The sequence below is a fragment of the Simochromis diagramma genome, unplaced genomic scaffold, assembly GCF_900408965.1.
Source record: "Simochromis diagramma unplaced genomic scaffold, fSimDia1.1 OVJJ01000216.1, whole genome shotgun sequence".
Classification (NCBI taxonomy): Eukaryota; Metazoa; Chordata; class Actinopteri; order Cichliformes; family Cichlidae; genus Simochromis; species Simochromis diagramma.
In genome coordinates, this window is record NW_024386883.1 from 627,395 (window position 1) to 643,800 (window position 16,406).

A 16,406-nucleotide genomic window follows, 5' to 3' on the forward strand; every position below is an offset into this window, starting at 1 on the left:
TTAAGTGGAATCCAGTAGAACCACTTTTCCTGGTTCTCTCACAGAAAAGTATCGAGATAAAAGAGAAACCATCGAAGTGGTGAATGATGTGTACAATTAGTAATGAAGGAGTGAACATTTTTTTGTGTCATGAAAATGCATGTCACACACATAAAGGGGCCAACGTTAAAACTGTGTGTCTTTTTCAACATAAGTAAGGTGTATTACTACTAATAATAAGAATAGCAGTAGCAATTTTGGTGAGTGTAGCAACACTACTCCAAAACTACTGAATGTACTGTGTTAGAGTTGTTTGTAATACCATTACAGGGAGGTTGTTCTTTGAATGCACTTTCTACGCATCTGTTTGAGCCCTGCACTTAACAGCATCCTCCCTTAACTCCTTCACTGTAGTGATGGGATTTCCGGCTCTTTTTAGAGAACCGGCTCTTTTGGCTCGGCTCACTAAAAAGAGCCGGCTCTTTTGGCTCCGAACCGGCTCTTCAGGTTGTTTTGTTGCTTTAATTAATTTATTATTAACAATAATATAAAATTATGCACAAAAGGAATTACTAATGTAAAAAAAAGTGGTTTTATTTATATATGTTTATATATAAATATATACAGTGGCCCCTAGAGGCAAAGCACGTACAAACTCCAAAACACATTTCTAGCGTTAACTGAACTTCAAAACAGAGCTACCTAGATCACTTAAATTACACAATTGAAAGCATATGTGTATTGTTTGTGTATTTATACACAAGCACTCATATATATTCAAATAATTTAAAAAAAATGTTCATTTACCTGTTACTACCACACACCAAATCCGGTTGTTGGTACTTGCTGGCTTGTGTAGCCTCTAGGTAACAAAAGCTCAACACTGGGCCCGGCATCCTGGAGCACTTCTGTTGTGTTTTTACATGTTTTGGAGTTTTTATGTGTTTTGGAGTTTGTATGCGCTTTATCTCTAGGGGCCACCGTAAATATACTTTTATTTATTCACTCCACATAAAAGCTAATAAACAAATCATATAATTCAAAAACCAACTAGTCACAGTTCAACTTTTAACTATTTAAATTTTCAGCTTTTTCCTTTTAAACAAATTTAAAATGAAACAACACAAAACGCTGCAACACCACAACACAATTAAATATAAATTAAAATATGAAAACAAGAAGATGCATATTCTCTGTCATATGAGCCTGCATAAATAAACTTTCTGAATCCTTTATCATCTGCAACTGAAAATAGTTGTGGATGATTACTATACCTTTCTAATGTGATGTTGTTGTCCCTGGCTCTCTTTCTCTCCCTCCTGCTCTGTTCCTGTGCTACTGAGAGTGTAACTACTGCTCCTCCCCCCTCTGCCCAGTGCAAGGCACAAGGCTCGAGTGTGGAGTGAAGCGGAAAAAAGTGTGAGAGAGAGGGTGAGAGAAGGAAAGAAAAAACCCCGCGACTCACGTCGTTCACGTCAAAGATCCGGCTCACTAAGAGCCATTTCGTTTGCAACTGACACATCACTACTTCACTGTAACACAACGCACTAGTGAGAAGACAGGTCACTCCTCCGCTGATGCCCCTGTAGTCAGTTTAGTCTATCAGTCTTTTGGAAGTGGTGGTCTCCCAAATAAAATTTGGAGAGGCTGTAGCATATTTGTTAAGTTATACGCGTACACCCTAGTCGTGTCAACGCTGTGTTGAGATGTAAGAAGTTTAAAATGTCTCATATTTCGCACGCTATTTTCTCTGAGTGTTCCTGAACACATCTTTTTTTTCCCGGAAGTGACGTTGATTGTTGTATCAGCGTTCCTTTCGTCGTGTGGTAGCGGCTTTGTAAGTGTTGTTGCTTTGAACCTAATTTTTAAATACTGCTTAATGGATTTTTATATTTCCTTTATTTTTGGCTGTAATATCACTTCTCTGAAACATTATCCGTGTTACCGAAGGCTCGAATTACTGTCGGTTTCAACCTCATCGGCTTTTATAGGAAGCAGCGTTTTAGCTTTAGCAGCTAGCAGGCTAATTTGTTCTTTTCATTTACTTGCCTGTTGGCAGCTGATACTTATCCTACAAAGAAGTGTTTAAAATGCCACAGTCGCAGTTTAATAAGAGAATTGTTAATTATAGGTTTAATTGATTGACCTGGAGTTTTAGCATGTGAGCAAATGATATTTTTTAGGAAGATTACGTAACTTGTAATCTAAATGCCTCTCAAATGTTATTTACGTTGCAAACGTGGAAACACATGCAAACTATAAGCGGTTTGATCACCACTGAGGCTTAATGAATGGATGGTTGATATTTGGGAAAGGGTACTGTTGTACCAGCTTGTCTAAAAACCAAAAAGATGAGCCTTCTGACTTTCTATAAAACACATAAGTGGAGTAAACGCCTGTTGTGTTGTAGGGAACTGCAATTTGATAATGGACAACGTGACTTTTTTGCTTTTACTGCTTGCAGCTTTTCCATCTGTTTGATAGTTTTAATGTCCCCTGTGTCTAATTGCAGAGCCATCAAAGATGACTACAGCTGCAAGACCAACATTTGAGCCGGCAAGAGGAGGGAGGGGTAAAGGAGAAGGTGATTTGAGTGCTCTCTCCAAGCAGTACTCCAGTCGAGATCTTCCAGGTCACACAAAGATCAAGTACAGGTCAGACGATCAAATGTGAATGGAGTTTCATCATTGCCTGATCTGATGGCTGGTTAGCTAGAGGGAAAGATGCTTTCGGATCAGTTCCTACTGCATCATCTGTCTGCTCACTGTGAGAGTGGTGAAAGTGTTCCAGAAAGCATTCTGGATGAACATTAGAGTTTATTGATCTGCAAATGTTCTCCCTTCTGCAGGCAGCCTACCCAGGATGCCCCTGAGGAGGTCCGTGCCCGTGACTTTCGCAGAGAGCTGGAGGAGAGGGAGCGTGTAGCAGTACGTGAAAAGACCAGAGAGAGGGGACCAAGAGGTTGGTCTTTCTGCAGAAATTAGACTTCCTGTTAATGTAACATATTTTAGATTATATTTATTTTCTCACATATAGCATTATGTTGGTCTTATTTTTTCCAGAGCACACCACATCATCATCTTCTTCTTCATCATCTTCAAAGAGGCCAAGACTGGATCAGATTCCAGCTGCTAACCTTGATGCTGATGATCCTCTCACTGATGTGAGTGTCCGCAATGCAAGACATTTTGGGCATTTAACTTGAGTGGTGATTAGTACTGATTAATCTCCCTTAATAATTATTTTTATTTTATTAGGATGATGAGGACGAGGACTCTGATGAAGATAGTGATGATGATGACACTGCAGCTCTTTTGGCTGAATTGGAGAAGATTAAAAAAGAGCGTGCTGAAGAGCAAGAACGCAAAGTAACTATATTTTAGGCTGTTCTGTTTGCACTAACTGTAATAAGATGTTACATTTGAACATAAGAAATGTTACTTCTTTATATTCAGTAAAATATTATTTTTTCCATCTTAGGAGCGAGAGCAAAAGGCAGAGGAGGAGAGAATTCGAATGGAAAATATCTTGAGCGGCAATCCACTGATTAATTTGGCTGGACAGCAGCAACAGAACCAGAACCAGAATTCCTTCAGAGTCAAGAGAAGGTATGTCTCACTTATACACACAGTAAAAACATAGGATGAGGTTTGTATTTGGGAAAAAGACCTCTTAAATCTAATCTTGATTTCATTTCTTAATATTATTCAAGGTGGGATGATGACGTAGTGTTCAAGAATTGTGCCAAAGGAGTGGACGAGGCACGGAAGGAGAAACGCTTTGTGAATGACACACTGCGCTCTGAATTTCACAAGAAATTTATGGAGAAATATGTAAAGTAGAGGACTTCCTCTGTGTCATTTGTATTGTTTTTGTTTTTATTATCAAATGTGTTTGGTCTCCTTCCTCTGCCCTCTGTTGCGGAGGGTACATGGTTTTTCAAATAAACTCTGTATAGAACTTGATTAATACTTGTACAGTCATCCATCTATCCATGCTATTAACCACGTATCCATCTGTACAGTCATGCTGTATATAAATGTGTCAACGTGACATCCTTTGAGTGAAATTTGTTAAAAGTTAAGTGCAGTTTTAAAATGTGACCAGATATTTATTTTCTTTGGGGTTTTTTTTTCAGATGGCAGAGATTATATAACCTAGCATCTCCACAAATGCACAGTTAGATTAGGATCCAGTCAGACCATCACAAGGAAATATCTTCCTTCTGTTTAGCCGCTCCACGCACACAAACATTTCATTCAAAACAGTGTAGAGATCTGCAGTCAAGCCTTTATTTCTTTATGCAGCCATGTGTCATTGACTTTTTTCCCTGCTTATCTTATTCAAGGGCACTGGAGCCTGATTTAGACTTCTGTGGGAAATCGTAACGTAACCGGAAAGCCTTCTTAACCCTACACCGCAACCTGACCTGCACCTCTCAAGAAATATAGCTACATCTCAGGTCGATGCAGACTGCAACAACTGAATGACATGGAAGGTTACAGTGTAGAGTTAAGACGGGTTTCGGTTGCAGTAGAAGGTACAACTTGGATTTCCTGCGGAAGTCTAAATCAGGCACATCCCAAAGGCACAATACACCCTGTCAGTCTGTCACATTTCTTGTGGAATTCTTTTTTTCAATAAAGTGTCTTCATATTAAACTGCTTTATGAACCCTTAAAAATAAACAGACTGAAAAATCAACAGCACATCAGTCACCAGGATACTGTTATCATATACACACAAAACTTTCCAGTAAAATAAAGGTGCAAGTTTTATGTTAATCTTATCCAAACTACATGTTCCACTTCATCAAGATTAGAATATTCCCAGTTTATTACTCATTTAATGAATTGTCTGTAATTATGCAGAATTGTTGAACAATTTGAGCACATTTAATTTTGGTGTATTTCCATGCAGATGCAGCTTCTCCCTTCTTATTAAACCTAGCTGCATACAGTAGACTTCTTGTCTAAAATCCATTTTGCATTTGAAATTAAATTCAAATTCAAATTTTATTTGTCACATACACAGTCATACACAGTACGATATGTAGTGAAATGCTTGGACAACTGCTCGTGACCTAAAGAAAACAAAAAAGGAAAAGGCTATGAATAAGATAGGAAATAAATATGAAAAATTAAAAAGGGTAAATTTAACTAGGAAGGAATAAAATATAAATTAAGGTTAAAAATGAAATAACTGTACAACACAAATTAGAATGAAGGGTAAATTTAACTGGGAGAATAAGATAAAATATATAAATTAAAGTTGAAAATAAAATAACTGTACAACAAAATACACAATATAGAACTATATAAGAATGTATGAAGAAATATAAATAAATATATACACAATAACAGCAGCGTGATTTAAGTAATGAAGTGAAAACAATGTCCAGAATGTCCAGTGTGTGTGTAAGAACTGTATGTGTGGGTCAGTACTGTGTGGTGGTGTGATTGAGAGACCGTATCGCCTGCGGGAAGAAGCTCCTCCTCAGTCTCTCTGTGTTGGTCTTCAGGGAGCGGAATCGCTTTCCTGACCTCAACAGAGAGAACAGTCTGTTGTTGGGATGGCTGAGGTCCTTCAATTATCAGCTTCATCTCATTCAATAGAAAGTAGCATTAACACGAATGTAAACACGATTTAAGTTACTGTCAGTACTAAAGTTAATTTTACTGCACTTTAGCCATTTCATTATTCCAGCATTCATTATTATGGACCCAAGGCAGTGACATTACCCACGTGGACGTTGGGTGGATAATTAGACAATGTGTACGTCTTCATTAAAATAAGCATTATCCTGTCATCTACTTTCTACTGCGTAGCCAGAGGTTTGGCACGAGAGAAAAGCGTTGCACGCGATCAGTTGTAGTTCCACAGAGAGACAGCAGAGGGCGCGCCCTCCAACGATCCTGCCTGTGACGGGGATTGGGAGGCTTCTGGGAAAAGATGGCAGCTTCCTTTTGTTTGTGGGGATTTGCTTCACTCGGAGGAGGGATTTAAAAGCGTTCAGTGGCTCTTTAGCGGTAAAGTCTTGACTCGCAATACCGGTTATCCAAACGCTTGAAGAAGGAGAACATGGAGAAGAGCGCTAGTGTCGACAGCTTGGGCTCGAAGCGCTCCTCTTCCCGACAGCCGAGTGTAGATTCATTGTCCAGGTAGCTAAACTCACCGCCAGACACCGCCTTTTAAGCTAACCAAAAGTTTTGACACTATCGGCAGGGGTTAGTTATTAAGGCTTTATAGCTAAAGTTAAGCGTGTCTAACTTCAGTACACTTCTTGTAAGCTTTTCCGCTGTGACTAATGTTATCCACCAGTGACGGTGTCCTACGAGCGCTACGAGACCAACACAGCTTAAACTGGAAATTAGGACAACGCAGTTTTATCGATCCGCTCCAGTAATCACTCAGGCTGTGATGTGATAGAAATGTCAAACGGAAGCTAACAGAGCCTCGATGTAGTAGAGTGTTTGCCCAAACAGTGTCAAACTTATTTCAGTCCATGGACAACATAGAGCCCAGTTTGCGCTCGTGTGGGCCAGACAAGTTAAAAACACTTTCTCAAATCATCAAATATTTTTAGAACATTTTCTTCACAGCCACGTCTGATTTGCCTCAAAATGTTGTGGTTTCCACATATCTAATAATTGCTGTAGCGTTTTAGTTTCGTATATCAGATATTTTTGAAGATGGATTAGAAAAGAAGTTCCGTCGACATAAATAAAAGCCTGAAGTTTTCACTGGCTCCTTTTGCCATAAAATTGAATCGGGATCTGCAATTAAAAAAAACAAAACAAAACACAAAAAATCCCTCTCAATATGGGTTAATTAAAATACAGTAAATAAAAATCTCATTACAAAAACAACTAGTTTCACTTTCTTTTGCGATATAGTTGTATTTTATAGTACTGCAAAATAAAACATGTAGAATAGCTTTTTGACATAAACTTCTTAGTTGAAAAATGAAAATGCAAATCTCATTCAGCTTTCATGTTGGATTGAGCAAACATGACACGCTCTATCACAAAAACACCATTAGGTGGTCTAATACAGATCAAAATTTCCAGATGATATTCTAATTATAACGGAGAACATAATTTAGTTTAGTCAAGTATATGTATATTTTTCATTTCTGACAATTACTTTATAGGCATGCATATAAAGTAGGAGTCTGATAATTCAGGTTAAGTTTAAGATGTGCTCAGAGGTACTTAAAAATGCAGCTGTTCCAAGGTAATATTTTTTGCACATACAAATGAATATAGAAAAACTATTAAGAGAAATGAGAAAGGGATTAGTAGCTCATTCCATGTGAGTAGTATTGCAAGGTCAGGTACGTGTGCACATGGTGAAATCAGTAGTCTGACACAAGACACTAACCCCTCGCCCTGATGTCACCGGGTGATGAGCATGCTGCCGGAATTGTAATATGTTTTAAAATCTTACATTTTTGCATTTTAGTGTTCGTATCCTGTATAATTTTAAACTTAACCTCAGTTATACTACTCCTTGAGGGCAATGTGCATGCCCAGATCCATCAGAGGGGATCTGGAAAATGAAAAATATACATTTAACAAATTTTTTTCTCAGTCTGAGAGAAAAAAAGAGGCCAATCTCAACAGATGTCTCTGGTTTTTTTTAGTCATTGAGTCTTCTGTCATTACATATACGAATACGTATAGATACGTAAAAAAAAACTCCCCCCAAAAAAGAAAAGACTGCACCTAATAAATGGTTCTCACTTGTGTGATGTCACTTTCCACCAGCACTTCCACCTCTCGCTCTGACCGCTCTGCCCAGGCCAAACCACCATCTGCTATGTCCTCGGATTCTGTGTCCACCTCTGCAGAGTTTTCCCCAGAGCTCAGGGTTAGTGACCTGCATATGTTTCACCACTATTATTTTTCTATTAAAACATTTTTTTTTTAATTTAAAAACTGAAGCGTGGCTCTCCTCTTCTTTTTGCAGGTCAAGCCCAAAATATCTGCCAAGGTAGATGATTTTACACATTTAATTTTACCCATCCTATCCTATATGTTTGAGTAACATTTCCAGTCAAGAGACCACTCAGAACTAAAGATGATATGTTTCCAGCAGGCCATCAGAGATTCAGACAAAGAAGAACTGCAGTTGCTTCCAAATGAAACCGTGCAAGATATGGGTAGGTTTCCTTTCATCTGCAATTACAGCCCATCAAAACAGCAAAAATGCATCATCACCTTTATCCTCTTGTTTTTATTCATAGCCCAAGATGTCACCTACTTCTGTCCCTTCACTGGAGCACTGAGGGGAACTGTGACTGTCACCAACTACAGGCTATTCTTTAAATCTATGGACAGGGTATGTTATTGATTATTTTTAATTTGCATTTTGAAGATTTATGTTTTTTGTTAATGTCTGGCTGATTTCCAGGACTCAACATTTATGTTGGACTTGCCACTTGGTGTGGTGAGTCGCGTGGAAAGGATTGGAAACGCTTCGAGTCGTGATGTGTCCTATGGGCTGGTGTGCAAAGTGAGTAAGCTTGTGAAAGTTGTAAAGAATTACTGCTTTTATTTTTGATTTACAGAATCGCTAAGTTGCAAAATAGCCAAGTAGTTTACAGTTATTCAGCTGAGAAGCAGAGACAGAGCTGGGCTATCTCTGGCAGAGACAGAGATAGCCCATTAAGAAATAGTGAAGTTTTACAAAGATCTACTTCTACGTTACCTTTCTTGGTAATAACGCTTGACTGTGATGAAATGATACTTGCATACAGCTGCTAGCCCTTGAGTTTTTCCATGATTTGTTGCTCTGCATTTCTACAGGATGTTCGTAATCTACGATTTGCACACAAACAGATGGAGGACACCCTCAGGAAGTCCATTTTTGAAGTGCTGATGAAATTCGCTTTTCCTGTTTCCAATGGGCTGGTAAGTACTGCCCAGCAATGCTGTTGCTGACTTTATAGTCCTGCACATACAGTACTGGGAAACACATATTCGTAGTCCTCTGAAAAACTAAGTTCAATTTTAATTCAGTTAGATTTATATAGAACCAAATCACAGCAACAGTTGCCTCGTGGCACTTTGTATTATAAGGTAAAGACCCTCCAATAATACAGGCAAAACTCCAAAAATCAGACGACCCCAGCGACTCCACGCTGTGGAGGAGAGCCAGAGAACTAAAGTATTTTAGAGTCAAATGTGAAGCCATCTGTTCAACAGTTAAAGCTTGGCCCTAATTGGGTCATTTAATAAGATAATGATCCCAAGCACAGTTTCAAATGTAAAACATAATGGCCAGTCCAGACCTCAAACCATTTGAAATGCTGTGCCTAAACAAATACCTGCAAACCTCAATGACCTCAAGCAACGTGTTCAAGAGTGGGCTAAAATTCCTCCACCATCATGCAAGACACTGATAACGTCATACAGAAAATGATTACTTCAAATTGTTGCTCTTAAAGATGGTTACATAAGATACTGAATTGTGGAGTGTACTTAGTTTTTCACAGGTCTAACTTTCACAGGTCTTTTACAAAGTGCACAAACTGTTTTTCGTGTACAACCAACTGAAAAATGTCTCCCCCACTCTCCACAGCAAATCTTTGCCTTTGAATATGGGCAGGTGTTTCCTGAAAATGGATGGAAGGTGTATGATGCTCTCTCAGAGTATAAAAGACAGGTACTTAAGTTATGCAGAATGCTTTGTTAAATGTTAAAGTACACTCATAAAACCGGTTACTTATGTCTTTTCTTTTTTTGTCAAGGGTATACCCAATGAAAGCTGGAGGATAACTAAAGTAAACGATCACTATGAGCTGTGCGACACGTACCCATCAACACTGGCAGTGCCTGTTAACATACCAGACGAGGAGCTGAAAAGAGTCGCTGCCTTCCGAGCAAAGGGAAGGATACCGGTGAGCGACCGTATTTTTCAACGGTACTATAATTGTCTGTGTGTGCGCCCGGCTTGCAGGACAGTCTGTGCTGATATTCTGCTACACATTATTTAAAGGTGTTGTCATGGATCCATCCAGAGAGCCAGGCAACAGTGACACGCTGCAGTCAGCCGATGGTTGGGGTGAACGGGAAACGCAGCAAAGAGGATGAGAAATACCTGCAGGCGATCATGGATGCTAATGCTCAGTCACATAAACTCTTCATTTTTGATGCCAGACCCAGCGTCAACGCTGCTGCCAACAAGGTCCATTTTCTAAATTATATTTATTTAATGGGACCCACTTTACATTGTGTTACAGTGATTGATACATATGTTAAACATGGCCAAAGCTTCAAATAATAACAATAACAATAATCGTAATCCCAGTGAGCCAAAAGGTCAGGCTTCAGACTTTTCTCAATGGTCCATTTCAGACAGTCTTTTTCTACTCGTGGATATTCATGATGTCAAAGAGAGTAGCTATCCTTAACGGTGATCACGTGTGCATTATTGGAAGGGGAAAGAGAGCTGAAACAAAGTTTGATTCAAGGCTTGTTTCAAAGCGTGGATGAAAGATCTCCCAATAGATTCTAAAAATAAACACGAAAGTCCAAAATGAAGAGGCTCGTATGGAGCCGTAGCCAGATTTAGATTCTTATCTTTTGTTATTCGCTGTGCATCATCAAGCACAGTTTTGAGTTTTTAGCTGGTACAGTGTATTAGCTATGCGTTGTCTTTGCAGATTAAAGTAAATAAAGCGTGCAATCAGTACTATATTTGAGCAGTAAGGTAAAATCTGAGCTCTTTAGCTAGAAGATCACTAGTTTCTATTGTGTCGTGCCTACAGTGGTGTAGTGGTTAACGCATTCACTTGGCAAGCAAAAAGGTCCCTGGTTTGTTTCCAGCTAGAGACACAAATCCCATTTAGGACCGCGTCAGGAAAGGCATCCGGCATTAAAAACTCTACCTGCTGTGGTGACCTTGCTGCTTAATGTAGCTTCTACTACTACTGATTCAGGACTGTCTCGTTGGCAATAATTTAACTGGATCTGTTTTTCTGTTCTGTGCCCCGTGGATCTTAGTAACCACTGCATCCTCTACTTTCCCACAGATGAAAGGGGGTGGATATGAAAGCGAGGATGCCTATCAAAACGCTGAGCTGGTTTTCTTGGATATTCACAATATCCACGTGATGAGGGAGTCGCTCCGCAAGCTGAAGGAAGTTGTCTACCCCAATATCGAGGACTCCCACTGGCTCTCCAATCTGGAGTCCACTCATTGGCTTGAGCACATCAAGGTGAGCATAGTGACCCATCGGTTGGGAAAGGACATTGTAAAAATATTGCAGTGATAATGGTTTGTGTGTTTCTGGTCCTGTGTTTGTAGCTGATCCTGGCTGGAGCGCTGAGGATCGCAGACAAAGTGGAGTCAGGGAAAACGTCGGTTGTGGTGCACTGCAGCGACGGCTGGGACCGCACGGGTCAGCTCACCTCCTTGTCTATGCTCATGTTGGATGGTTACTACCGCACCATTCGCGGCTTTGAAGTGCTGCTTGAGAAAGAGTGGCTGAGCTTTGGTCATCGCTTCCAACTGGTAAACAGATTATTTTTCCACTTCGGTCCAGCTGGAAGTCTAGTTTCATCACTGATTCCTTATGCTCCTGTTTCTGGCAGCGCATTGGTCACGGAGATAAGAACCACACGGATGCAGATCGCTCACCTGTTTTCATTCAGTTTATTGATTGTGTCTGGCAGTTAACTCGTCAGGTAAGTGACACATATTGAGTTAAGGTTCTGAAATGTTTAGGAAAAGGTTCTTTCAAGGATTGTAATCAAGCTGCTTTTTGTTTTGTTTTTTTAAATTCAAGTTTCCTGCCGCCTTTGAGTTTAATGAATACTTCCTGGTGACCATCCTGGATCACCTGTACAGCTGCCTTTTTGGGACATTCTTGTGCAACAGTGAACAGCAGAGGTTAAAAGAAGTAAGCTCATTTGGTTTCTCGGTATTTTATGATTTTTTTTCCCCCCTCTCATTATCGTTTTACTTGGGATAATATAGCTTAATAAGTAGCATAATACGAATCAGAAATGGCACAAGAATGAATTAGAGTTTTTCACTCGTATGGTTTGTGTAATCAAATTCCTTTTTTGTTACAGGAGATTCCCAAGAGGACAGTTTCATTGTGGTCATATATTAACAGCCAGCTGGAGGACTTCACCAATCCTTTGTATGTGAACTACTCTAACCATGTACTGTTCCCAGCAGTCAGCTTACGCCACCTGGAGCTTTGGGTTGGCTACTACATTCGCTGGAACCCACGCATGAGACCTCAGGTACGTCAGGAAGACTTGCTGTTGTTTGGACTTCACTTGTGTGATGATCGCTGCCCTATACTCACAGTACATTCCTCTACTTGCCAACTGGGAACACCTGGGCGCTATCCAGACTATGAAGGTGTGGCTGCCACTCCATTCTGCTTCTCATTCACCTACCTACTGGCCACCACGCATCACCTTTGCATGTCATTATGTTGTTTTTGTACTGACAGCACCAAACATACCTTCAGATTCATCCCCACCCTACATGAGTGATCTTAGTGATTTTGACAGCTCATTAGTTTTGCATTAAAGTTATACAAGTCTGCACAAAGGCCATTTGATACCCACCATTGCAGTGGCTCACAAATGGCACTGAGGCTAAAGTTGATGTCACATCCACTGTCGCTGGCCATTTCTGCCAGTTGTGCACCTCTCAGTTTCTATAATGTGGTGTGTTGTGCTGTTTTACTGACACATCACTACTGAAGCTCAGATTCACAGAGGGGGATGTTACAGCAGTTTGAAAAGATAAGACTCTGGGAAACTTTGACTTCTCTAATATCAGCGTTTATGTATTAGTATTGTCTGAGTGGTGACACTTGCTGTTCAGGAGAATACTGCAGAAGCTACCTGCACTGTAAAGGCGAGCATAAATGGATGTGACTGTGTGATGTTCTTAACATTGTTGCACAAAGCACCCAGTGCAGTGTGTTTACATTTCGTCATCGGCTTATGAACCAGTTTTTGACAAACTGGGGACTGGTCCAGGATCTGAAGGTGGGATGTCTTCCATAACTGAAAAAATATTGCAATCTGGGAGGAAACTAAGGTGATGTGTGGCATGGTAGCAGGCAGGTAGATGAGCAAGAAAAAGAAAGAATGAAGTACCAGCTACAGCTTTATCGTGAGGAAATTCACAGTCTAGGTCTAGGTAATCCCAGATGAAGAGTCCCTGCCCTGTCCACCTGGAACTGGGAACGCATGCAGAGAAAAAGTTGAGAGAATAGAGCAGAGGTTGGCACTCGTGCACTTAATTTTACTCAATTAACTTTCTTTTTTTTCTCCCTCCCTTTTACCAGGAACCAATTCATCAGCGCTACAAGGAGCTATTAGCAAAGCGCGCCGAGCTGCAGAAAAGGGTAGACGAATTACAGCGAGAGGTGGCCAATCGCTCAGCTTCCTCCGCCTCTGAGCGGCCAGGCTCGCCCACACGCTCCATCACTCCGGTGCAGACCTTTGTTTGACAGTACTCAACCCTCATGACGGTCACAGAAGCTGAACCGCACTTGTGAGAAGGTGTCATACAGCAGTAATCAGCCGCTTTGATACACTACCACCAAAAGTCAGAATAAGTAGTATTTGTTACTGTATTTGCATCTCTCACAGGTCATGTAGAGCCTGCTTGCAACAGAAGTGTCTGTCTCAGACCACCTGCCTACAGCCATATGTATTCCTCCTCTGAGGTTGAGAGGATACGTACCCAGAATAGCAAGGACTGTTTAGCATATCGACCTACCTACAATCAGTGTTTTGTTTTAAGTACACTAAATGTTTATGCCTTATATACTTTATAGGAACACTTGCCTCATTTCTTGCTATTGATTTGAAAGCACTATAACTGAAGGAACCGTGAGGCTATGCAGTGCTGCAGAAGTGATTTTTAGCACAAGGAAACACGGACTAAAACAAATTGTTGAGTTGATAAATATTAAAATGAAATGTAGCTTAAGGGCTGTGATGTTAGCTTCTTCTGATATTTAAAAAAAAAAAAAAAAGTAGTTATAGAGTGCATTAAAAAGCAGTTAGGGTTAGCTTTACAAATCTTTTTAGATTGTTGAGACCAAACGTTTTTTTGTCATGCGTGACATTTCTCTCACCAAGTGGTTTATCTTTTGTAAGTTTCCTTTTTCCAACTATTTAACATTATTTATTATCTTTCGTTCCAGATGTGTATTTATAACTCGCAGACACCTTCTGTCTTGTGTCGTGAATTGATTAGCTGCGTCTCCATGCAATATTAATAAGCTGCAAAGATTATGCAATAGCTCATTTGTCCCAGGAGTCCTATGGGAACAATTCTCGCAGAGGCTTTTTAAATCTATTATCAGCCAATCTTTTTGGCAGAAGAATGTGTAACTACACAAATAATGGGCTTTTTATGTAGTTTTGCAAATTTGAATAAGTACCCGTGCCTTGTCCTAAATGACTGGGAAAATGACAAAAGAACAATGTGATGGTTTCAGCCTGTAGCCTTTTTGCTGCGTATTCAAATAATTGCAATAAAGCTGCAACTCAAGGATTCAGTATGGTTTGTCACATTAGCATGTTGCTAACAACAGCAGCATCCTCCAGTCAATTTCTTGGGTTTTGTGGTTTCGTGTTTCAGATATTAGCCAACTCTAATAACACTAGCCCTATTTCTGATCTTTCCATAAAAATAGGACAAAGAGTGCCTTTTACTGTAAATTAAGAAGGATAAAAGTCTGGAATTTACAGTGTGACTGTGGGGTAACCTAATACCAAATTACAATCTGAAAACATTCATTTATTCTCTCTGTTTTATCTTTATATAGTAGCGTTAAGACATCCGTCACCCAGTAATAGATTCTTCATGTGACTTTTACATTGAATTCATGCAGCTATATTTGTATGTAAATCATGTCTGCCACTGATCTTGATCGTTGCAATCCTTTTAAAATGCACAGCTGTCTAAGTGACACCATTCCATGTGGTTGCAAAGAGGCTGCAGTCCTGTATGCACTTCATTAGATCAACACTTGAATTTGGAAATTGATATACTGCAGGCATCAGGAACATCCAACTGTACTCTTAACTGCCAATGTGTTAAAAAGTTTAATAAAAGTGCTGATGCTGTGTAGTCAACTTTTGGCCTTTTTTCGTTTTTTTACAAAAAGGCATTGTGCATATGTATGCATGTGTATACTATACAAGAAGCTTGTAGCTTGAGGCTTGTAATTAATTACAATACAAACAGCTATTTGTGAACCAGAAGTCTCCTAATTCTGTTTGCATTGAACAATTTCATCAAGAAAGACTACAACTGAAGGTATTTCCTCTATCTCAATTTATGTATTTTTTTACTTATTGGTTAGTTATTCCAGTACACAATATCAAGAACCTCACTTCACTCATAGAAGACCTTGCAAATGTAAGACAATCAGAGCACTCGTGGAGCGACACTTTTTTTAAAACTGAGAATTTGCAGGTATAAAATTCATAGGGATGGTTTCGCGTGTAGTACTCAACTGTTACACGGGTGAGTCCATAGTGTTGTGGTTTACATGTTTAACAAGCAAAAGACTCCTGGTTCATATTTGGGAGAAGACACAAGTCCCATTATGGTTGCAACAGGTGGATCAAACCAGTAAAGACCATGGTGTATAAACTTTACACTTTCTATACAAAAATGACAAACCATGAACGTCTTTATATACAATCTGTTGGGTTTTATTTGTTTTTTTTTTGTTTGTTTGGTTTTTTTGGGGGGGGCGGGGTTGATCAACTTGTTATGTTGATAACTGCACAGTGGGTAATTAAATTTATGAGAGGAAAAAAACATGGAAGAGATAAACTAACAAAACGGTAATAAGAAATAAATAAACAATGAAATGGGACCACAGTTCTGACATATTTGTGTTTTTTCAGTTGTTTACTTAGGATATAGAGTTTAAGATTAGCGTTTTAAAATTGGTTTTGTTTTGGTTTGTGACTGAATCACATCCAGTGACTGGAAAGGATCCGTTTGGCAACAGCTTAATTTCTCAACGTGACAATGATCCCAAATACACTGCCAATGCAGTAAAAGCATAGCTGAAAAGAATAATATGTAATGAAACCCTATCAGTCAAGCTTGCTACTGGATATACTGTATTTCCATTTATGTTTGCAAACAGGAATGGTTTTATAAGTGGAGGGCATTGACTTTTTTTTTCACTAGTTTTATATTTTGCAACTCTTCCAGCATGGACGTTATGAATGTTATGCTGCCTGTAATATCAATTAGTATGACCAGTTTGGTGGTGGATTAGTGATGGTCTTGTGAGGATAATTCATGAAAAGATACACAGGCCTCTGCAGGCTAGGCAACAGCATCCTGACTACCATTAGGTACCAGGATGCAGGTTCAGGCCGTACACTGCTGCAGTGGGTCCTCAGTTCTTAT

At 39.5% G+C, this 16,406-nt stretch overlaps 2 protein-coding genes across 3 annotated transcripts; both read left to right on the forward strand.

Moving 5' to 3' along the window:
- The first annotated feature begins 1,714 nt into the window (after window positions 1-1,714).
- cwc15 (CWC15 spliceosome associated protein homolog) lies at window positions 1,715-4,682 on the forward strand. Its single transcript, XM_040032767.1, has 7 exons — window positions 1,715-1,816; window positions 2,492-2,633; window positions 2,828-2,940; window positions 3,042-3,142; window positions 3,237-3,347; window positions 3,460-3,587; window positions 3,692-4,682. Exons 2-7 carry the CDS (start codon window positions 2,503-2,505, stop codon window positions 3,819-3,821), a joined length of 714 nt encoding a protein of 237 aa, XP_039888701.1. The 5' UTR covers window positions 1,715-1,816; window positions 2,492-2,502; the 3' UTR covers window positions 3,822-4,682.
- Window positions 4,683-5,808: 1,126 nt separating this feature from the next.
- On the forward strand, window positions 5,809-15,106 carry mtmr2 (myotubularin related protein 2). Of its 2 annotated transcripts, none has more exons than XM_040032756.1 (16): window positions 5,809-6,139; window positions 7,748-7,850; window positions 7,950-7,973; window positions 8,079-8,142; window positions 8,227-8,321; window positions 8,394-8,495; window positions 8,789-8,893; window positions 9,564-9,647; window positions 9,733-9,882; window positions 9,981-10,169; window positions 11,017-11,202; window positions 11,292-11,498; window positions 11,579-11,671; window positions 11,773-11,886; window positions 12,062-12,238; window positions 13,303-15,106. In XM_040032756.1, exons 1-16 carry the CDS (start codon window positions 6,060-6,062, stop codon window positions 13,465-13,467), a joined length of 1,938 nt encoding a protein of 645 aa, XP_039888690.1. In that variant the 5' UTR covers window positions 5,809-6,059; the 3' UTR covers window positions 13,468-15,106. The 2 variants fall into 2 exon arrangements, with proteins under 2 accessions (XP_039888690.1, XP_039888689.1); XM_040032755.1 differs by having other exon boundaries at window positions 5,811-6,139; window positions 8,076-8,142.
- Window positions 15,107-16,406: the final 1,300 nt, after the last annotated feature.

Bases quoted from the DNA above. Each gene is read 5' to 3' on its own strand.
- cwc15 (XM_040032767.1), top strand. From the start codon at position 2,503: ATGACTACAGCTGCAAGACCAACATTTGAGCCGGCAAGAGGAGGGAGG. The intron at 2,941-3,041 runs GTTGGTCTTTCT...TATTTTTTCCAG, and splicing joins CAGAGAGAGGGGACCAAGAG to AGCACACCACATCATCATCT. The intron at 3,348-3,459 runs GTAACTATATTT...TTTCCATCTTAG, and splicing joins CTGAAGAGCAAGAACGCAAA to GAGCGAGAGCAAAAGGCAGA.
- mtmr2 (XM_040032755.1), top strand. From the start codon at position 6,060: ATGGAGAAGAGCGCTAGTGTCGACAGCTTGGGCTCGAAGCGCTCCTCT. The intron at 7,851-7,949 runs GTTAGTGACCTG...TTCTTTTTGCAG, and splicing joins AGTTTTCCCCAGAGCTCAGG to GTCAAGCCCAAAATATCTGC. The intron at 10,170-11,016 runs GTCCATTTTCTA...ACTTTCCCACAG, and splicing joins TCAACGCTGCTGCCAACAAG to ATGAAAGGGGGTGGATATGA.